The 22,915-nt window shown below is 48.2% G+C and overlaps 1 protein-coding gene across 8 annotated transcripts in view; it reads right to left on the minus strand.

Annotated features, from left to right (window-relative positions):
- The window catches only part of PACS2 (phosphofurin acidic cluster sorting protein 2), a 394,365-nt gene that overhangs the window by 126,067 nt on the left and 245,383 nt on the right, over window positions 1–22,915 (minus strand). For all 8 annotated transcript variants that reach the window (XM_069208861.1, XM_069208859.1, XM_069208865.1 and 5 more), the window contains exons 3-4: window positions 9,627–9,716; window positions 6,828–6,953 (exon numbers count right to left, since the gene is read on the minus strand). In XM_069208861.1, coding sequence (XP_069064962.1) covers window positions 6,828–6,953; window positions 9,627–9,716 — 216 coding nt within the window. The remainder of the gene's footprint in view (window positions 1–6,827; window positions 6,954–9,626; window positions 9,717–22,915) is intronic.

The raw sequence follows: 22,915 nt of genomic DNA on the forward strand, positions 1-22,915 counted from the left end.
CCCCAAAGGGCACCGGAGCTCTTCGATCTTTCGACGCGGTGTTGAATCTAACTACGCCGATCCCGAACGCAACAATACCGACGAAAATCTTCCGAAATTAGCTATCTTTCCGTTCCGAAACTCGGAGCGACAGGAACACGTCCGAACCCGATGGCGGAAAAAAAACAATCGAAGATGGAGTCGACGCCCATGCGCAATGGAGACAAAAGGAGGAGTCACTCGGTCCCGTGACTCGAAAGACTTCTTCGAAGAAAAACAACTTGTAACACTCCGGCCCAACACCAGATGGCGAGCTATGCAAAACATGCGTATCTACAGCGACAGATGCCATCGAACCTTATTTTTCTGCCTCAAGCATTTACTGCGAGCAAAAGAGACATGGGAACGACGGAGGGAGAGAAAAGCCAAAAAGCGTCACAAATGGAGAAAGCAGAAAGCTGCAAGAGTGAGCTGAAGGGGCAGGGAGTGGCTGTAAATGGATTGAAGAGGCCCGAGATGGCTTCAGGATTACGCTGCCTCAGTAGTCCGCGTTCGCACATTTACTTGCAGCAGCCGCGTGTTTAAGAGGAGGGCTTTGGGCACTAGCACCTTTTTATGTACAAATAAACACTGAGGAAAACGGTTTTACTTTCTTCAGGAACACACAAAATGCGGTCCTTGAGGGCTTTCACTGGGTCTTCTGCAGCGTTCTATGGGCATCAGGGTGACCGCATCACCTACAGGTGTGTACCCGTTAATGCAAATGCTCACTTTGCTCATTGTGATTGGATTGCGCTTTGTTGTGGTATTTCTGCATTTCTTTAAGAGCCTCAGAGTGCCCTGAAGCAGCCATGAGACACAATAGTAGCGCTACATAAAACACCTCACCGATGTTCGGTTGTGAAACGCCCATACTCATCCTGGCAACCATGCAATATATTACAGGAAGCAGGGAGTGAGAATAAGAATTATAGGCAAAGGGGTGGCGTTGGAAGACGAATAAATGTAGAAAAGTTAGGCTGGTCTCAAAAATCCAGAGCGTGTGAATTCGAGATGGGTGTAGTCAGGCACTGAAAGGAGAGACTGCAGATGGTGGGTCAGAGGAAACGAAGAGCAGTAACAGAGACGGTAGACTTCAGTTAAAGGTAAGAAAGGATATTCAAGGAGATCTGAAGTTCTGCAGATATGTACTCAAGATGTAACCGTGGCACAGACCCGCAGGCGGCATAGCCGTGGCCAGGCTGGTGGGACGCTCACGCTTGCACTGATCTGGTTAGAAGATTTGGCATCTCCATTTTGTGGCTTTTAACCCCGGTTCATCAGTTTCTCCACTGTCAGACTCTGTTCAGGCAGCCACAGGGCAGACTGGGCCCACCGGGCCCAATGGCTGAGGTTTGCCACTGGAGTCCTTCCTTCTGTGGCACCGCAAACTGGCCAAGTGCATCCCTTCCACTCTTGACTCGGCGCAGTGAGGACGAGCTGTCAAAAGCTTCTCAGGGAGACCGTGTGAGGGTCAAGAGATCAACAGTCAACCATCGGATAAAGTCATGGGTTGTCCAGCCCTGTGCTTGTTGTTTAGTTAAAAAGAAGGTAAAACGAAATAACAAACAGTGCTATTTAGGGTTCATCCTGTTTACAATCGTTGGGGAGGCATTAAAGACATGCGGTAAAATGCCTACACTACCTGTTCACCTTTCCGAGCAGCCCTACCCCCACGGCATAACACGGGTCTAGGCACTGAATGTAAACAGGTTTCATTCACGAACAGTTTGCACAACACTTCAGTTTAAAAGATTTGAACATGAATGGCAGTGCGTCTGCCTCCTCGGTCTCTAGTTCCACTCACAGGGAGGCCTCCCGGTTACCTCCTGGAGGTGGAGCTCTGGTGGGGTGGACACAGGTGGAGTTATGTGCGCCTGCGGTGGACGCACGGTTAAGGAGCGGGGGTCCTTACTCAGGTTTTCATTGCTGGGTGAGTTCGAGGCAGTGCCCTCCCAGGCCACATACACGTGAGGCGCTTAGATTGGCAGCTGGAGCCTCCATGAAGGTCACCTGTGGGTGGGGCTTCAGAAATCCCCACCTCCAGGATGATCAGGGCATCTGTATTAGTGGTGATGGGGAATCTCTGACACCAGCACCACCAGTCTCTTTGGCACAAAGCAGGATGCACCCAACACAAGAATGCTTGGCATTGCAAAGCCTTTGCGCAGCTCTCAGCAAGAACCGCTTGGTGGGAGCCGTACACACGTCGCTCCTGGCCGCTCTCTCTCAGGCATCTGCTTATGATGGTTGGTCCACAGACTATGAGCACACTGGGCCTCTCCTGCTGCAGGGCCAGGCCCACTCCTTTCTCAGAAGCCTGGGGGTCTTCTAGGCAAACTCTCAGCTACTCTGGCAAAAAATTGCAAACTTCACCTGATTTTCTCCAAACCTATGATCCACTGCCTCTCATGCAGCAGTCCTTGGAGTACTTTGCAGAACACTCCCTCCTTGGTCAGGAAAACGTAGAACTGGAACATGTGGGGCAGTTTCGGTCCCACTTATGTACCCATTTTGCAGGCGGGGTGTGCGAGGGCTGGGGGCGTTCTCTGTCAAATGCCAGTTTCTGGCTACCCCTCCGGCACCCCCGGTATACAAGATGATGGCTCCCAGAGCAAGTCGCACTGGTGCTAACTCCAAGCAGCGGGATCCGAACCGAGGCCACAGCGGAGTGCGAGATCTCTGCACCTGGCTGTCATCGGCCTTCCTGGACCAGAACTCAGAGAGACAACAGGACAGGCCCTGCTTAGAAACTTCCTCACAGCGAACAACGGCCTTGAAAGTTCCTCACACTGACCAACAAAAGTGTTCGGCTCCTCATCTCTACCCATCTACCACATGGCAGAACTCAAAATGACTAATGAGTAGCCCTTTGCTATGGAGGCCCTCATTGAGTGTTTGAGGATAACCTTGTGCCCAGGCTCCTTTACTTCAGAGCCTGGGTCTCCACCCTCCTTTCAGAGGACTGGAGTCAGTTCAGCAGTCAATACACTTCCACCGCCTGGGAAAGCTGCATCCGCCAGAAATACTGACTTTGCCAATGTTTTTTGCAGATGTTATTCTGCATCAGCAGACAGATAAAAATAGGCTTGTTGGCCCTTGCACCGAGAAGCAAGTATTGTGACACGGGTGCCTAAATGAACACATCATGGCATAAAGTATCTCCTACAATGGCAGTAACTTTTACTAAAAGTAAAGCCTTTCATTTTAAGGATTTTCATGGGAGTGTGCAATGTCTTGAATCTTCCTTGTAGGTCAAAAAACACGCTCCAAGCTTCATGCATTTAAAAAACAGAAGCAAACGTTCCATTGCCTTTTTTATCTCTGTAATTAACAGGAAATGTGACGCACAAGAATAATAAAACCATAAAGGATGAATCCAAATAAAAATAATGAAAACTTTTTGGAAGAATGAAAATGAGGACAGCAGAAAATGACAGTGAATGTTCATCTAAGAAGCTGGACTGAGAAACTGCTAGAAAAACAAATGACCTCTAAATGGCATTAATAGTAAATGCTTCGGGAAAACTATAAACGCAGCTATTATGCAGTGTGAACTGTATATTCTTCTGAAATATAAGGCGATCGAGCCAAGAGCGGCATTAGATTGATGAGCATCAACACAAGAAGTGTTCAGCAACTGCAAATCATAATGCTGCTTGCCCTGAGTTTCAGGCATCACTTGTGGATTAAAAAACATGAAACGGGTCCATTAACTACGCTCAGTCAGGTACCATCTGGCTGCATGCCTGCACTTCAAAGAGACATCCACTCCTTCGCCCTGGAGTAACTGGGTTTAAAGGGCAGGTGACGTGGAAGCAAGGCCCCCTGGCTTTGGGGGCAGGTGGTGCAATTCCGGGAGTGCCGGGTATTTACAGCAAGGGGAGGCGAGGGGTGGAGTCTAGATGGGGATTAAGTGGGAGGGTCTCAGGGAGTACCGGCCTCTTCTCCAGTCAGTGGGAAGCGCGTTATCTCCCTAGAGTGGTGAGGCAAGATGGCAGCCGGGGCCTCGTTGGTTAGTGCGTGTGTCCATTATTGTAGTGATGGGTCCTGCGCGCCAAGCGGAAGGGGTGGCATGGCAGCCTTCGTACTGGCGAACCTGCTCACACAGTGAAAATTAAAGAAGGCAGAGGAGCCTCAGGGAGTGGAGGGACGTGCGGCTGGGGTGACTGGGAAGGCTTCGGGAGGTGCTCCTCGAAGCCGAGCAGCGATGGAGGGCAGTGGGTAATGTGGGGACAGAGGGAGGCAGCTAGAGGGAACACTAATGCAGTGGGGGGGCTTTATGTCTTTCAGGGGAGAGTGGAATCATCAGGCCCAATGGAGAGACAGGTAATACTGCAAGATGGTAGGAGGTTGTCGGCAGGCTTGAGAGCACAAGCAGCCAAACAGGTTCATAACAACACGCGCTCAACTGGAGCTGGAGGTGAGCTGGGGCAAGAGGTGGCTGAAGCCAGATTAGAGGAGGGTACATATGTGACGGATCAAGGCACAGAAAAGGCAAAAAACATTAACAGGTGGAAAGCCGTGATAAGTGTGGAATAGAGTCACAGCGGAGCGCAGGAGGATAAAAGATTTTAAAAAAATAAAAGAGTGAAGGAATCTGAGCATACGAAGATGCCATCAAATGAGCTGACAAAACCTCTGGGTGCACATTTGATGCCTACAACTAAAGATAAGATTAGAAGGGAGAATACATCGAAGTCTTCAAGCTGTGACACAGGAAGAAGAGGCCTCACGGGGGCCACAGGAAGAGGGGTTTAAGCTCTCTAGGTGGCCGCAGGTGCCAATGATGGGAGAATTGGACAATGGCCTTATTCATGTAAGCGAGGGCTTAACATGGAAAGTATCCAAACTGTGTGTTGCATTGTTTAAAAACACTGCTGCGATACACAAGGTGCAGATAATGCTTGAGGGTTTGGTGTGGGGCAGGGCGAGATTGTCAGAGGATGTCGATGCTAAGTGTAGATAGCTGGATATGAATCTCTGGTCGCAGTCGATGACATCCACAAGATCAGCACCAACAACTAGTATGGCCAGTGGTTTGCCATTAGTTTACCAGCCTTTCCCAAGTCAGCCCAACCAGGCGAGAGTTGGCCGTGATACACCAGGACAAGAGGGTCAGTCTAGGGCACGTTGGGCTTACAACAAAGGTTTCTGCAATCAAGACTATTACAGGCTCAGGGGTGGCTGCTCAGGATGTGGAAGTAAGCCCTTTCTTATTTACTGCATCAATGGGGGTGTTGGGGCAGAGAAGTCAAGGTGCAGCATCGAACTTGCAGCAGCATGGGAGGAAGGGAAGCCGTAGAGCTGTTGGGAAGAGGTTCCTACATCAGTTAGAGTTAAAAGGTTGACTTATTGGCAGAAGTTTTATGTTAAAGTGGAGGATGCAGCCCTGTAGTTGGATGGTTTTCAAATTGGGTTACTAATGTCCCAGAGAGGGGTGGTGTGTGGTGAATTGGTGTTTAGCCAAAGAGCATCCCAAGGTGGTGAGGAGAAAGCTGATGAAGGAGGTCACAAAGGGTGGGATGGCGTCCCCCTGGCCTTTAAATAGTTTCATTATATCACTGATGGGTGTTGAACGCTAGAAGTGTACAGGGAAGTTCCAGTTTATTCAACATCTGACCTGGCCAGAGAGCCAGTCGGTGAATAATTTATTTACAGAGGAGAGAAGATCTGTGAAATATGCGTTAGTGGATGATGCCACAGACCTAGTGAAACCGGTACAACAAGCAAATGTGGCAAAATGCGATGTGAAATCAGCCATTTCAGTGTTCCCAGTTCATCCAGATGATTTTGAGTTGTTGGGTATCCAACAGCAACATAAGTTGCTTGTTGATAAGTGTTTAGTCACGGAATGCTCAATCTCTTCTGCATCATCTAAAAAGTTCAGCTCATTTTTGCAGGAGCTTTATTATATAGTATTTGGATGACTTCTTCTTTGCAGCGTGTGAGGATTGGCAGTGTCGCTAGAGAATACTGGCAGATTTTCAGGAGTTGATGACTGATGTCGGAACACCACTGGCACCGGAGAAGACAGTGGGGCCAGCCAAAGTACTGGACATTTAAGATGATTCGATGTTAATGGAGACAAGGTTGCCAAGGGAGACGGAGACGAAGCTGCAGCTATTTGAGGACATGTAGAGTAGGAAAAAAGTAGAAGTACAGCCAACAGAGGTGCTTGTTCGGTTATTTGAAAATCGCCTGCTGGGTTGTACAAGTGGAGAGAGAGTCTTGTAGAAGGCAGGGGCTGGGACTGGCAGGGCATCGATTAACGCAACACAGAGGGAGGTTGTCAACAGGTGTGAACGCAGACTTGAGGCTGTGGAAGGCTTGTTTTAAACTGATTTAAAAAGCACTTCATTGCAAGGTATATGCTGATCTGTCGACAATCCGAGCAACGTACATTATACGCTGATCTACCCATAGCCTGAACAACGCGCACTATACGCTGATCTACCCACAGCCTAAGCAACGCGCACTATACGCTGATCTACCCACAGCCCGAGCAACGTGCACTATACGCTGATCTACCCACAGCCCGAGCAACGCGCACTATACGCTGATCTACCCACAGCTTAAGCAACGCGCACTATACACTGACCTACCCATATCCTGAGCAATGCACGCTATACGCTGATCTACCCACACCCTAAGCAACGTGCACTATACGCTGATCTACCCACAGCCTGAGCAATGCGCACTACACGCTGATCTACCCACAGCCTGAGCAATGCGCACTACACGCTGATCTACCCACAGCCTGAGCAACACGTACTAGATGTTGATCTGTCCTGCTTTTGCATTCCTACCTCAGCCATGTTGATGGATCCCACTGCCAGCGTCTTGTATCCCAGAATGGTTCGATTCTTGTAGCGTTTTCTCCGCTGCAGCATAATCTGAAGTTTATTTCCTTCCCTTTTCAAGAAATGTGGATACTGTAGTAAAAAGGGAACTATTAATGACAATTGAGAAAAGAACACTAGCACGTTTTATTATCAATAAGAAAACCCTTTCAGTAAAAATGTAAAGTGTATTTACAATCAGGTCATACAGTCCTTTCAGAAAGTAAAAGGGAGAAGCAAAGAACACAAAAGAGAAGTGAACAGTTGCAAACAGACAAGAGAAGGGACAACAGCATGAAATTCAACCAAGACTCATGTGGGGACTCTGCAGACTTTGGTCAATAGGAATAAATCAGTCTTAATAAACCACTGAGGACTAAAGTACTCATCGCCTACATCATGGACATGGTCGCTCTCAAAGAGTCTTCACCTTTTCCTCCGCACAGCAGGTTTCTCAGATATCGGACGGTGATCTCGAGCCACTGGTTCATCAGCAGATGTTCTCAGATGCTTTTTATTCCGTGTAGCCTGTTTGCGCATCCTTCTCCTGTTGCTCCACAGCAAGACCAGAAGGAGATGTGTACTGGATCCACGTATTCAGATTTGCTTAAACATTAAGTGCTGGTATTTTTTTTCATGTAGCCAATATCAATTTACTGATATAAAAAAAGGTTGACACTTTTAGGGGCGGGCGATGCCCCCTCAGAGGTTTTGTACATTTTACACATGTGGTTATCGGAGAGATGGCCTCAAGACAGCATTCTTTAGGGACAGATACGTAGCCTTATCCAACAACTGTTGGTTGCAATCTTAGGTCTTGGTTGATCTGTGCCTTTTTCAAGACTCAAAACGAAGCTGTTATTTTATTTGTCGCTCTTACAAACAAGGAACATCCCTTTGCTTAGTTCAAATTGCAAAGTTTCCTCTACAACTTGTTTTCTCTGTGCACCGTTATCTTTTCATTCCTAAGGTCTCCCCAACAGGACTTTACCAGATTTCCTTTGGTGCATTCTTTACCAGTACGACATATCAGAGGCTCACCAGGCGTTTTCTTGCCTGGTGTTATCCTACTTACTATTCTCTGAGGGCAACTGTGGGTACTGTTAGAATCTGCAGTCTATAGACCCCAACTTGTCGTCTTCACCAACCCCCAGGGTTTATTGGCCAGATTCCTGCCCCTTTTTCCATGCAATTCTTCTTCTGGCATGCAAAAGACCAATTTACATCACTTTCAGCAAATGGATCACCAAGTTATCCTCCTTCTGCCTTTTTCAATTTATGGACTTCGAGATTATTTATTCAACGTGTAGTAATCTGTAACTATGTCCCAAGACGTTTCCCCATGAGGGAACACTTTCTTTTTCGCTACATTACATTTGAGGAGAGAGGGAGAGAGGGTGATAGACAGATATATATATATATATATATATACACACACACACATACACACAGGGAGAGAGACGGGCGGTGAGAGAGCGCGTGAGAGGGAATACATATATAGAAAGAGAGATTTATTCAAGATATTTTGATATTGTGGTCAGGAGGTGACCACCAATATTTCGGATTCAATATTTCCTACTACGCTCACATACATGTCATATGTAACCTAAAAAGGGCTGCTGCTAGCACAAAACTCTCTTCCTCCTGGGTGCATTGAAGCTCCTTGATCTGTCACCCTTTGTGGACTCTCCTCAGCTGACCTTTGGAATTTGCGGAGAGCTCTTTGGAGAATCAACCCAGTGTTAGGTTTAGCGTACTGAGGCTACCTTCGAACCGATACCTCGTCCAATGATGCTATATGGGGGAATTGACCTGTACTGAATGCAGTGTCTCCATACTCCTTTCACGGGGTAAGGGAGGAGTGGCAGGATTTCAGATGATGACCGCTTCACCGTCGAGAGTAGGTGGAAGGCACCCGCGAACTTTCTCTCGATGATGGAGTACACCTGGACAGGCACCAGAGGGTGAAAATACCCGATTCTTGGAGCAAGGAACCACGTATTTGGAGAAACGCTCATTGCATAATAACTGGGGACAGATGCCCCACAGCATTTTTCTTATTATCTGAAAGTGGGTAACTCGCATCGCGAAAAGGGGCGTGTGTCTGCAGCTTGCTTTTAATTCGTGCCCGACTTCGACAAGACCTGGTCAACTGGTCCGCCTGGACGCCCCTGCAAGGACACCTCACGTGTACGCAGCCATTCGTGGCAAACTTGAGACGTGTGTGACCCGATGGTGAGACAAGCCACTGCTTTGGAAAGGCTGATTAAGAGGGTCAACGGAAGGCCGGTTCAACATCCAGGATAAAGTCACGCATAGCACCCACCTGCAGCTGCACCCGTATTGCCTTCAGAACCAACGACCAGGGCTTCTGATAGGGGTGGGCATGCTTTGCCTTAAGAGCCAGAAATTCATGTATTACAACCCTGAAATGGGATCTGGGGAGAAGGAAGATGGCTAGAAATGTCAGTCTACTCTTTAACACAATATCATCACAAAAGTGGTGCGCAGATGCTCTGTGTTTAGCAGTGGAATACTAAATTCTACAAAACTGTGTTCAAGAGGAAAAGTCTTAGCTTGTGGTCACCCCCAGACTGATCGCCTTTGATACGGAAAAAGGGGGGAAACAGTTTAATAAATTCAAAACTAAGATACAGCCTGATAAATTCAAAACTACGCGTGTTTTATGCACAAGGGGGTGCTGAGGTAACACGAGGGTCAGAGGAAATGTTTAGGGAGAAAGGGAACATTTTAAAGACCAGTTACCTGCAGTGAAAAAGTTAACGCCAGGTCTGTTTCCACTTGTCCGCTGGGGGGCAGTACAATCTCATGGGACCGCAGTATCCGTTTGGAGCCCTGTGAGACAGCAGGAGAGAGATCTGGGTTAGTTTCACGGGGCCGTGAAAGAGCAGTTTACAGTACAGGCCGGTCAGTACCAGGGCAGGGACGCCACATAGCGACGACTAACATGCTGTGAGTACATGATCCGCCCTAGCCGGCTGTAGGGGGGGGGGGGGGGGGGGGATGTCTCAGAAGCTCTGCCTTTGAGAAGCCCCCAGCTCTCACCCAACAAATGAGGATGACATTTCTGCAGCTATTGAGATAAGACAAATGACATTTTTTTTTTTTTATTTATTTTTTTTTAAGATAATTTTATTTGCCTTTGATTTAAAACATAACATTTCCAAGACATTGCATGTACTGGTTACAGTATAGTGTCTCTGGGAAAAAAAGATATATGAATGCAACAATGAAAATAACTCTCCCTGCCCCCTCCCTATCCCCCTTTGTGGCACCCTGTATCTCTTTGATCAGCCCCACCAGCCTGTTTGTTACTTTACATCCCCATATCCCAAGTTACGATTCCTCCATTGACAGCCCCTGGTCCTATTTCTCTCATGACTCTCCTGAAGCCATTTTCAGTCTGATCTATATCTCCAAGGAGTAGTATGCAACCCAGTTTCCCCATATTTTTTTAAATTTTACCGGGCATCCTTTATTGATATACGTTGTCTTTTCCCCCATCATGAACCCATCCATGCCCTTTCTCCATATGCTTATTGTCGGGCAGCTTTCAGCCCCCCATTGACGCACTAGATCTCTTTTGGCCACCATCAGCCCTAGCCCGCAGAACAGGAGCTTCCTTCTGGACATGTCTATATCATTTGATATGCCTAATATTATGTATTTAGGCTCCAGGGGGATCTGCTCCGCTAGGACTCCTGCAAGAATTCCTATCACTTTGTTCCAGTATGCCTTAATCTTAGGACATTCCCATAGGACATGAAAAAAGGATCCAATCTCACCACATCCTCTTCTGCATTCTGGGTGCCTAGCCCACCCCATTCGGTGTAGTCTTTGCGGGTCGTAGTATATTCTGTGTAGAATCTTAAATTGTATTAGTCTGAGTCGTGTCCTAATTGCGACCTCTCTGTGAAACATCAAAGCGGTTTCCCAATCTATATCCTCTAAGGGACCTATTTGTGTCTCCCAACTGGTGCGTAGGCCGGTCAATGTATTTGGGATGTTGTTATTGATGGTCTTGTATACTGCCGAGGTCCCTTTCTCTATTATTTTGGTCGACAGCAACCGACCCTCTAGGGGGGGAGCTATCTGGGATTTCCAATCCTTGAAGACCTTCCGCTACCCAGGCATGTCTTAGTCGTAGATAGTGAAAGTATTGAGTTTTATTTAGGTCATATTCTGCCTGTAGAGATTCGAAGGGCATAAGTTCGCTATTTTGCGTCAAGTCCCCCAGCTTAGAGATTCCAATCCTGTCCCATCCCTCATAGTCTTTAAGTTTCTTAATTTCTTTTAACCAGCCACTTTGCCAGAGAGGGGTCTTACTCGTGGGTCTTCTATACCATCCCATAATTTTGTTAGTTCTTTTCCAGGCCGTTATAGTCACTTTCGTGGCTGGGGTGAGGTGTCTGTCTCCCACTTTCTCATAAAGGAATTGTCTACTTGTCTTGCCCTCCCATTGTAGCCATTCTAGGCGTAATGTGGGGTGTTCGTCTGTGGCGAACACCAAGTCATTCACGTTGATGAGATGTGCCGCCAAATAATATGCCTCTATATCCGGTAGGGACAGACCTCCAGCATATTGGTTACGTTGCAGCATTTTAAGGGAAATTCATGGGTGTTTCCCTCCCCATAGAAAACGTCGTATATCCCTTTCTATGTCCCTAAAGTGACCCGAGGGAAGTTGGTAATACGTGTTCTGCAGAACGTATAGTAACTTTGGTAGAGAAATTATTTTGACCATAGCTACCCTTCCCATCAAAGTCAGATGTAAGGTTGTCCATCTGTTAAAATCAGAACTGCATTCCTTCATCACCTTCCCCAGATTATTGTTATGGCTTCTGTCCGCCTCGTGTGTCACATAAATGCCCAGATATGAAAATCCCTCTCCCGTGCACTGCAGCCTCATCGGCAATGGGGGCATATGAGCGCCTCCCTGCGGTGTGTAGAGGATCGACTTCTGCCAGTTAATGCAATAACCAGACTGACTCCCATATTCCTCAATTAGCAGAAACAATCGCGGCAGGGTCCGCTCTGGGCGGGTGTGTAAAGGAGGACGTTGTCCGCATACAGGGAGATACGTTCCTCATCCCTTTCATCTATCTTAAGTCGAAAGCCATATAGGCCTGTTGAGTTTCTGATCTTACACGCCACAGACTCGAGCGTAAGGGCAAAGAGCAGGGGGGACAATGGGCATCCCTGTCTTGTACCTCTTTCTATGGAAAATTCTGATGAAAGGACTCCATTAACCCTCACCCTCGCCACCGGTTTTGAGTACAACAGTCTCACCCACGCTGCATATTTTGGGCCAAAGCCAAATCTCTTTAGCGTGGCCTCCAGGAAGGGCCGGTGGACGGCATCAAAGGCCTTCTCCGCGTCCAGGGCCAGGAAAAAATGCGGTTCCAAGCGTTTCAGGATTGTGGCTAGCCATACATGTGCTCTTCTTAAGTTGTGCCTTGTGAACCTTCCCGGCATGAAGCCGGTCTGGTCCAGATGAACCAATGAGGAGATGACCCCTATCATGCGAGTGGCCAACACTGTGGCGAGGACCTTTACCTCAACGTTCGGTAGGGATATCGGCCTATATGAGGCACAACTGTGTTTGGGCCTTCCCTCTTTATGTATAACCGCTATCTCCGCCCTTCGTAAGTCTGGGGGGAGGACTCCTTGTTTCCGTGCCTCTAAATATATGTTCAGTAAGTGGGGAGCCAGTATTTCACAGAGGTTTTTAAAGACCTCTGCCGGGAAGCCATTTGGTCCTGGTGCCATGCCGGGTCTGAGCCGTGCCATGGCAGTCAAGACTTCCTCTATCGTGATTTCACTCTCAAGTCCTTTCCGTCCCTCTTCATCTAGAGTGGGGACCTCTATTTCATTAAGGTATTTCTTAATGTGCTCCGCGTCTGCCAACGGTCTAGCTTTATAAAAATCTTCATAATACCTAGCAAATGTCTCCGCAATGTCCTCGTCTGCGGTCACCCTTGTCCCGTCTTGTGTCTCAATCTCTGGAACCCATCTGGCTTCTCTTTCTTTTTTCCCGAGCCAGGCCAGAAGCTTCCTGGCCTTGTCTCCAGTTTCATATAATCTATTTTGTGTCGCCTGGAGGTGGGAGCGTGCCTCTCTATCTGCTGTCTCTCTATATTCAATCTTTACTAGCTCTATCTGTCTGATAAGTGCGGGTGTGGGCGTCTGTATCACCTTCGCCTCTAACTCGAGGAGCTTTCCTTCGATATCACTCAGCTGTTTATTATCTCTTCGTCTTTTTTGAGCCACTAAGTTTTGAGAGCGGTCTCTAAGCACAGTCTTATATGCTTCCCATAATGTCACTGCAGAGTCCACTGTCCCTACATTTTCTTGGTAATACAATTCTGTGTCTATTCTCAGACCCCTAGTCACTTCATGATCTTGGAGGTCCCAAGAGTTCAGTCTCCAGGCTCCGCAACCACCCCCCCCCCTTTCCCAACTATTGTCACCAGTAGGGGAGAGTGGTCCAACAGTCCCCTTGCTAGGTAGTCAGCCCTGGTCACCTTTCCCACCTCCCCAGCCGGTGCAAAGACGTAGTCTAGGCGGGAAAAAAACTCTGTGTGCCCCTGAGAAGTATGAATATTTCCTTTCTATGGGGTGTACCCTTCTCCATAGATCTGTCAATCTCAATGAGGCCGCAAACCCCTGTAGTTGAATGGCCTGTCCTGTTATTGGTCGTACTCCTGATTTGTCCAGTTCTGTGTCCATCACGTCATTGAAGTCCCCTCCCAATATGTGTAGGGATGCTGAAGATGCTAATAGGAGCCCCGCGATCTTGTCTAGTAAGGGGCCCTGCAGTCTTGGGGGAGCATATGCACTCACCAGTAGGATTTTCCTCCGTCCCCATGACCCTTCCACTCCCACAAAGCGACCATCTGTGTCTTCCCATTTTCGGGAAATCCGAAAGGGGGGGGATTCACGGATTAGAATTGCTACTCCTCTAGAGCCGGCTGTGTATCCTGCAAGTGCAAGAACTGTATAGGGGCCTCTACTCAAAAAATCACATCTTGTACCTTTGAGGTGGGTCTCCTGTAGGAACACTATATCTGGCTTTTGTCTTTTAATGTATTGGGAGACTAGACCTCTTTTCACTCTATCTCCAAGACGGTTAACATTCCAAGAGAGCACACTAAAACCTTTTTCGTTTCCGGGGGATATCACCCTATCCGCTCTGCCAGGGTCCATCACGTTCTATAGGGGTCACAATATCGACCTTTACGGCCCAACTAGGGGACCCTTGGGTGCCTTTATGTCATTTGGGGATATTCTCTGGTGTCTCGTGGTTCTCCTCTACTCGTCTCGGTGCCTTTGGGCTTGCCATATAACTTAGAAATAAAATTTTCGTGTATAACTGACTAATTAAACTCCCCTCCCCTCCCACCCCCCTCCCTACCTCCCATTGACCCCTGTGAGCATGTGACTGCATAGTTCTAGTCCACAGGAGATTGGAGGTCTGTATTTCCTTCTCCCCTCCCCACCCTTTGAACCAAGTAAACTAGTTATAATATTCAAGCAACCCTGCTATAAGGGGTGTATAACCTTTTAACAAGTTTGGGTTGAGATTAAGACGCCTCACCACCTTTTCCTGACACTATTTTGTGTCTACCCATCCGGATTCGACTGAGTCCGTGCCTCTTGTTCCACCTCCATTCTGTCAATCGCCTCTAATAATGGGTGCGGGGACCCTCCACCCCGGCCCCCCCTGTTCTCAGACATCTGTGGGCTTCTCCCTTCTTGACCCCTTTGTGGCCGGGCTTGTACACTGCGGCCACCCTCCGAGTCTGTTGTGTCCACTCTCATATCTGTATGTCTGGAGATCCGCCAAGGTGTGCCTCTTCCAGTTCTCAGTCTCCGCCTGCCTCTACGTACTTGTAGGGACCATTCTTTGGGTCTCGCGCCCGCTGCTGTCCTGGGCGACTTTTCAAGTTCTTTAGTTTTCCCGCTGCCGAGCCGGGGTCTCTCCTCAATCCAGTCCCAGGCCTCCTCCGGAGATTGAAAGAAAAAGGATTTCCCTTGAAACAGGATTTTCAATTTGGCCGGGAAGAGGAGCATATATCCAAGCTGTAGGCCCCTGAACCGTGCTTTTACTGCATCAAAGGCTCTTAGTAGTTTCTGGACCTCCCTTGTGTAGTCCGGGAAAACAAGGATCTTTGTATTCTCATGCCTGACTTCTCCCATCTTGCGGACTTCTGACAGGATCATGTCTCTATCCTGATAGTTAAGAAAGCGGGCAATTACTGGTCTTGTAGGCGTGCCCGGAAGGGGCCTTCCCCCCAACGCTCTGTGAGCACGTTCTATTATGAAACATGTCGAGAACGTTTCGGGCAAGATAACACATTTGAGCCATTTATTTAGGAAGCGGTTCATATCGGTCCCTTCCGCTCCTTCCGCAAAGCCCACAAATCGGTGGTTATTGCGTCTTGCTCTATTTTCTGAATCTTCCAGCCTCCATACTACCTCTTTGTTGATGACTTTGATTTCTGCTACCTCTTTTCGTAAGTCCCTTACCGTATCTTCCATTTCTGAGATGTGAGTTTCCGCGGCCGTGACCCTCTCCACTACCTTGTGAAGGTCTTGCCGGAGTAGGGACACCTCCGAGTGTACCTCGCCCATCCGTTCCTCAAAGGCGCCAGAGAGGCCTGTATGGCCGAGAGGAGCTCGCTGTTGTCCGGGGCAGGCACAGTATCCCCCGCCGGGACCAGAGGTGTCACCACTTTTGTATATCTGTCCATTTTGCCCTGTTGAGGCGGCTTAGGGTCTTTGTCTCGTGCCATCTGGGGTCCCCAGTGCCCTGGTTTCAAAAAGGCCCAATAAACCCACCGCAGGAGTACTTGTCTATTACCACAGTGGGCAATCAGCGACAGTCTCAAGGTGGGTGACTCACCTCCGAGCCACCCCCGCAGCCTCAGGATTCTCCTCTCGATCTTATGGGGTCGTCTCCGATTCCAAGTTCTATATAGGGTGCTTCCCTCTTCATGAAGTTCTGGCGGATTATCAGTTTTCAACTAGCACGTGCCCAGTCTCATATGCACTTCCTGGGTTTTCTCACCTCTGGTCTGCATTGTGTATGGCCTTATTTTAAATCCCTTGCGTTCTCCGTCGCCACTTGTGAGTCTTACGTCCGCAGCAAGAGGAGGGGGGCGGCGCATGGGCTTCCGACCCCGGCGCCCGCGACCGCCGAGCCCTCCGCTGCACGGAGGCGGAGAGGCCACGGCCAGCCGGACCTCCCCGGGACAGCCGATCCTCCCTCGTCCCGGCCCCTCCACTCACCGGGCCTCCCGCTCGACCGTGGGGCTTTCGATCGGGCCCCAGCTCCAGCGGGGCCCTCCGTTGACGGGTGGGGGGGGCAGGCCCAGGCCAGCCAGTCGCTCCCGGGACAGCCGATCTTCCGGTGGTCCAGGGCATGCCCCAGCACCTGCAGGCCGCTCCAACGGGCGCCCGGGCCCCGCTCGCCCCAGCGCGAGGGGACCCCCAGTCACCGGGGCTCCCAATGCCCCCGGGGAGGGGCAGCCAGGGCCAGGCAGGCCTCGGGGACCTCCGATCTCCTCCCCCCCCGGCTCTTCCCTCTCCGGGTCCCCCACTCATCCGCGGGGACCCAGAGCGGGGTTCCGCTCCAGCCGGCCGTTCCAATGGGTGTGGGGGGGGGGCGACCCTCTCCAGGCGCTTCTTTCAATCCTGTACCGGGGGCCGTCCTCGCACCGGCCATAGCCTCATCAGGGGGGGACAGCCCCACAAGCATCGATTGTCTCCATCACTCACGGCCCATTCGCGGCGGTTCTCTCTTAGGCCTGCGGAGTCACTGAGTCTATTTCTTAACGGTCTCTTCCTCCACCAGGCCGCGTATTCTCTTCGCAGCGCGGAGGCGTGGCCACGACCCCCAGGCCGTCAGTCCCGGCTGCACAATCTTTCAGGGGGGGCCCGATCTCCAGCAACAGGTCTGGGAGGGGTGAGGTGAGCATTCAGGATCTTAATTTACGGAGGTCGTCTCGGAGCTCTTTGAGGCGCGTCCGCTCACAGCGCCATCTTGGCTCCTCCTCCCAAATTACAATTGTTAACCACCACTTAACGACTTGCGTTGTATTTTAGGACGCCCTGGGTTTTATGCTGCCTGTGCCAGTCTAAGGCCGTCTGCACTCACATGAGTGTGAATAACGAAGGCTTTGACATAACACGCGGGGAGGGGGCACAATCGGGGCTCAGAGACATTTTAATACATGGGCAAAATGGGCAGTTACCCAGGGTCCCCAGAAAAGTGAACTTGCTATCTCATGTCTGTCCTTTTCTGCATCTCAGAATTTCATGTATTATCCAACATTGTTTGGCATCATGGGTCTTAAATTAGCAGAAAATGGGTAAATAAATGCAAAGCGAGTCTTTTTGCCCCGGGATCCCAACTCCTTAAGATGGCACTGTCAGGGATGACAACAGCAATATTTTTTTAAGTTATTACACTGGAGTCCTGCTAAGAGAACAGAAGTGTGTAAACAGGGGCTGGGGCTTCCAGAGAGCACTGAAAGGCAGAGGGCGCAGTCACTAAGAGGATGTCTGTTTCAGCAGAACCCTTCTGTTCTAGGTGAGGGCGCTGCCATCAATGTTACACCACCGAAGTAAGGGATTGTGAAAAATTAATGTGGCAGACAAAGAACAAGTGTGGCAGATGAGCCACGCCCAGGACGAAGAAGAGTGGAAAGGATAGCGGTGGTGCATTTGAAAGCACATTGTCACAGATATATTACTATACTATGGCGTGGTAGTACACAGTTATTCAAACACAGTACATTGCCCATTGACATGGCCACTACATTTGCACAGACATGCAGTTTTAGTGATAAAGCTATATAGCACTCAAACAATGTGTGGAAATCGGGTTTCAATAATTATCATTCACATATCACCAGTTAAAGAGTCTTGATTTTTCTGGAGCCTATTACAAAACTGTATTTCCATCACACTTCATAATTACAAAAATGTGTTTACCTTCTGCTTTCTTAACTGCTGATTTATGGTCAAATATTTGTACAGTCAATTTACAGGTATTTAAACTTTTTGTGATAGAAAAAAATGACCTCACAAAGCCTTTCCTTTCACATTTCCTGTACTCCAGAACAATGATCACATAGTTCACTTTACATCATCCTCTCATGACCCACGTCCACTTACCATCCTGAAAGGAATCATGTTTATAAGTGGTCAACAAGTCCAACAACTCAAACTCCTCCCTGAATTCAGAGTGGTTCCAGATGTGCTCAAAATGTGTGTCATTACCACTATACTAAAAAAAACAAATTGGCCTTGATGCTGCAGATGTCAAAAACTACTGTTCCATTACACTGCTGAGAGCTGTGATCAAAAGCACAGAAAACCTCCTAGATAGGACATGTGCAATGCTTTATGAGGATCAATCATGGTTCCATGAATCTGTGCCAGTGTCCATTCTTGACAAACTCCACTTCTGGCAGGATGAGGGACAGAGTGTGGTGTGGGTGGTTATTGTCAGACTTATAGGCGACATTTGACATGGTCGGCCATGACATCCTAACAGTCCTTCTCAACTGCTGGGGTTGAAGACCAGGTGCTTTAATGGCACTCATCAGTTCCTTCCTAACAGCTCAAAATAGGTATCCCTCCTTAATACGCATTATTATGACATACATTGCCAATGTTTGAATTAATATGCATGCCTGCATTATCCCGGCCAGAGTTGAAAACTGTGATTTGAGTTACAGAGATCTCTCAAACGACACAAATCACCTAAGGGCTCTCACACACAGGGGCTGGATTCCCAACGGGTGGGTTTTGTTATTACACAGACTTCCTCGTCTGCAGTGATTTGTGCTATGTAAATACGTGAGCAACTGTGGGAGAAGGTTTGGTGGGGAAGCATCAAGGTGGTCAAAACACTGTCAGGTAAGAGGGTTTTCTCAGGCAACCCAAGAGGATGATGGACGGAGTGCTGAGCAATGCACACACTCACCCCCAGTCACAGATGTGGGTTTAATCCATCGTTCTTTTGCTCACCATGCCACCCCAGTTTGGACCCAGCCATATGCAAATCAGTCTTGACCCTGTTCCTCATGGGAACAGTCCAGCCCGAACTGCCAAGCCAGGTCCTCCCTGGACCGGAAAAAAGCATCCTGGGACCGGTTTCAGGGTTTCACCCTTCATCAGCCAGGCTAGCTTGAATCCAGTGGCACAGTGAGCAAGGGACCCACGTCTGGGCATACCCTTCCCACTTAGGGCAACTTTAGAAACACAAAAAAGACGGTTTTCTCAGTCATTCGGGCCGATGAAGTGTCACAAAGGTCGATTGAGGTTTTGGTGTGTCACAGGGCAAAATGTCCACATGAGGGAACAGTAAAATGGGGTAAATCATGCTTCTTCGCCGCCTTCACCCAAGAGAACGCGTGACTCGATCCTTGCGATCCCTCCACTGGCTACCTATAGCAAGAAGGGCAATGCTCAGGACACTTTGCATTGTCCACAGAGCCTCTCAATTAAAAGGACAGCTACACTGAGCTAAATTCAAGAAATACTATGCAAACATAACGCTGCGCTCCAGGCTTGCACCACTTATTATTATACCAGATTAACATAAGAAATCCGTAGGAGGGATTGCTTTCTCAGTACAAACCTCCAAGCTCTGGAACTCACTACGAGACAGCATCAGAGGCATCCAGGAGTATATACACTTCAAAAGACAGGTGAAAACTTGGTATTTCCTAGATAACTGCACCACCTGCATCCCAGCAACAAGCAGTGAAAACAGTTGCACTCTCAAGTGGAATCCTAAGATTACGACCCATGAATTGCAAACAACTCAACTTGAAACCTGCTTTCATTATGCAGGTAAGCTAAGAAGAGATGACCTACGGAAAGACGTGGCATCATGTAGCTATGTACTTGCATTTATACTAGGTATACCCCACAATAATACTAAAACCATAATAAACAGCGGTCAGCAACAAACTGTAACCTATACCTCTTTAATTCACATAAGGCATATCTGCTATGAGGGTTGTCCATCACCAGCACTGTCCAGCAAAAAACAGCCCTCACCAAAAGAAGCAGCATGGAATAAGTGAAAAGATCTGTCGCACACTGCTGGGCAATTTTGAGATTTTTTATTTAGTCCCCCACTGTGGGTCCTAAACATCTATACAATCTGACCGCTTCTTTACACTCACAAAGTCACTCAGATACAGGATGATAGTTAAAACGTCCATCCCTACAGATCTCTCCAACCATGCTAGCTCAAGGCCGCAACTACGCACAAAATCTCATATCGAAAAAGCAAATGCAGTAAGCAGATAAGCAGACTATGGCATAAGTAATGTCATAAAGGGACCACCAGAAAACTGTTCAAAGTTACCAGCATTCTGGAAACCATAAAACTGTATCTCTGTCTCCAACACTTCATCATCCACCACACTTTTATGTGCTGCGTCCCATAACACGATAACTGCTCCTCGGTGGACATCACACACAACATGGAAACACTCCTCACATAGGCTCAAAACAAAGCTAACAACCTTCCAACCACACACACTACACAGTACAATATGTTCCCCATGTAGGCAAGCGCTTCAGCACCCCAAATACAGAGAGTAAGTGCTCCATAAATGCTACAATACAAAACAAGAGGAGAAAATAAGCTTGTCTGGGGTGAAAGCAATGCCTACTACTATGCATGTGTCACTGAAATAAAACATTTAACTATGATGCAGTATAACTTTCGCCGGCAGGGGTCCCACTTGTACCGAGAATCCGCCATTCCAACACAGCAGGCATGTCTGGCCCCGAGCCGCGTACAGAGCATCTCAATAACCGGGCCTGCAACATGTCCCAGGGGCTGCGCACTATCCCAGGGCAGCCCCGGCAGGATCCGGGTCCCCGGCCGACCCCAAGGTTTTGGAAACACAGGAACCACGAGGATTAAAGGCTTTCGTTTTCTCTCTTGGCAAGAAGAGCTGGGCAGGATTAACACCAGCCTGTATCTAACAATATCTCTTTCACGGCTTGAGAAATAGGCCACCTCGCTGGGATTCTCGACCAAAAACATCTCCTACCAGGGAAAGAACAAGTGAACCCCTTCAGTCAAACAAAAAAACAAAAAACAGCTTTAGCGGTGAATGCGACAAAGTGCATTTGTGGTTGTAGGAATGAAGCAAGGGCGGACCGGTGTAATTCACGAAGCATTAATCAGGGGAACAGGTGAAAGAAACTCTCAGATTATAAAGAGCTGGATTTAGAGGGGGAACCCAGAGCTCCGGGCAGAGTCCACTCCGCACTAAGCTTGACTGCTTTTTTTTTTTATGTATATTGTTTCTCTGTCTCGTTCCTCCTGAACAATTCATCACTGTAGCAACAGGGAGTAGCTTGGTCTGTTAGATTATTATTATTTTTTTTTGGGGGGGGGGGGTAGGAACTTGCTGCCATTTACTTTTAAAATACGTCATGCCAAGCAGGGCGCATCAGAGAGGCTTAAGAGGCAGTGAAAAGTGGTGGGGATACTAAGTGAGAGATACACAACATTTTGTACAATAGCCAACCTTCTGAGGACTTTCAAACAGATGAGAGTGCGCATGTGTGTTTTTCTCAGTGTGTGCGTGCAAAAAAATCCCAGGTGAAATCTGATATACAACTCATCATATCCGACTGAAAGCACCTGTACCCAGCAATTCAACAGAATATTCAATTATGGAGGGGGGGGGGGGGGGGGGGGTAACACCCCAAACAACCCCTGAAGCTGCGGCCCTGAGTAGCAAGTGCCCGAATGAACTGAGGCACACGTGAGATCTTGCGCAGTGCACACGTATGTAAGAAACACTTGACTACCATTGCCGACAGGTGGCGACCGAAATCTAGTAATCTGGTGACCAACGAAATATTCGAGGCGAGCTAGAGAGGCACGTGAGGCCAGTCAGGGGAAAACAGCATCACAGCCCTTTCGGGTGGATGCCCCATGACAAGTTAGGCACACGCTCTACTCGCCCCTTCATGGGCCTAAGGCATGTTTCAGGTGAGAATGCAGTGTTTCACGATCCCTTCGGAGGCACAAGGCATGTGTAAGGTTACCACACAAGACAAATGAGCAGAAACAACCCTCTCCTTCAGAGGCACACACACGATAAGAGAGCACACGTCATCACCTTCCTGTCAGAGACCAAAGGCACCTGTTAGCTGAGCACAAATAAAGCGAGTATAAGGTATCACCACCCCAGCGGAGGCAGGTTGCACGTGTCGGGTGAGCACACATAGTGGTCGAAGTGGGCAGGATGGAGGGGCACAACGTGTCCATACTTTTTGTGACATATTTTTTGTATAAAGACACGTTGAAGGGACGGTAATGCAAAAAAAATGCATTACGTACACTCAGGGTGTTCCTAAAATCTATATTTTGGAAGCACCGTTTTTTCTTGAACATTTTGCGCATTTTATAACCGTCTATCTTATACTTAGTGTAATTCAAGTTTAAAATAATGAACTACATCTTTACAGTGCTGTCTGCCACAGGTTCGGACCTCGTAGCCCTACAAATGCACAAGTAACTTTTCTCCACTGCACCAAACAAGACTTAATTCTGTGGCTCTTTGGCTACGCATAGATCTCTGCAGTGTATTAACTAACAGAAGTTACATAATGTACTATAATGCATTTCCCAATGAGTAACAACTTTTTAAAAAAAATTATTTTCATTTAAACTGCATGTTTTTTTATATGTAGCTACCTGACAGTGAAGACCAAAAAAACGTAAAGTATTTTTTTTTTAGCCACACCTCCGCCCCCACTGCATTCAGCATCACAGTTCCCATCCATTTTTTTAATGCACTTCGACCGCTGAGCACACATGACAGCTAACAAGACACTATTACCCTTCCTCTAGAAACACACAGCATGTGTCAGCTAAGCACACACGACTAGCGACACATGCTATCACTCTCACCTCAGAGGCACAAGTTATCTAAGCACACACAACAAGTGAGCACATATCATCCTCCCTTTGGAGGCAAGAA

This window comes from Pleurodeles waltl, chromosome 9 (genome assembly GCF_031143425.1).
Source record: "Pleurodeles waltl isolate 20211129_DDA chromosome 9, aPleWal1.hap1.20221129, whole genome shotgun sequence".
Taxonomy (NCBI): domain Eukaryota; kingdom Metazoa; phylum Chordata; class Amphibia; order Caudata; family Salamandridae; genus Pleurodeles; species Pleurodeles waltl.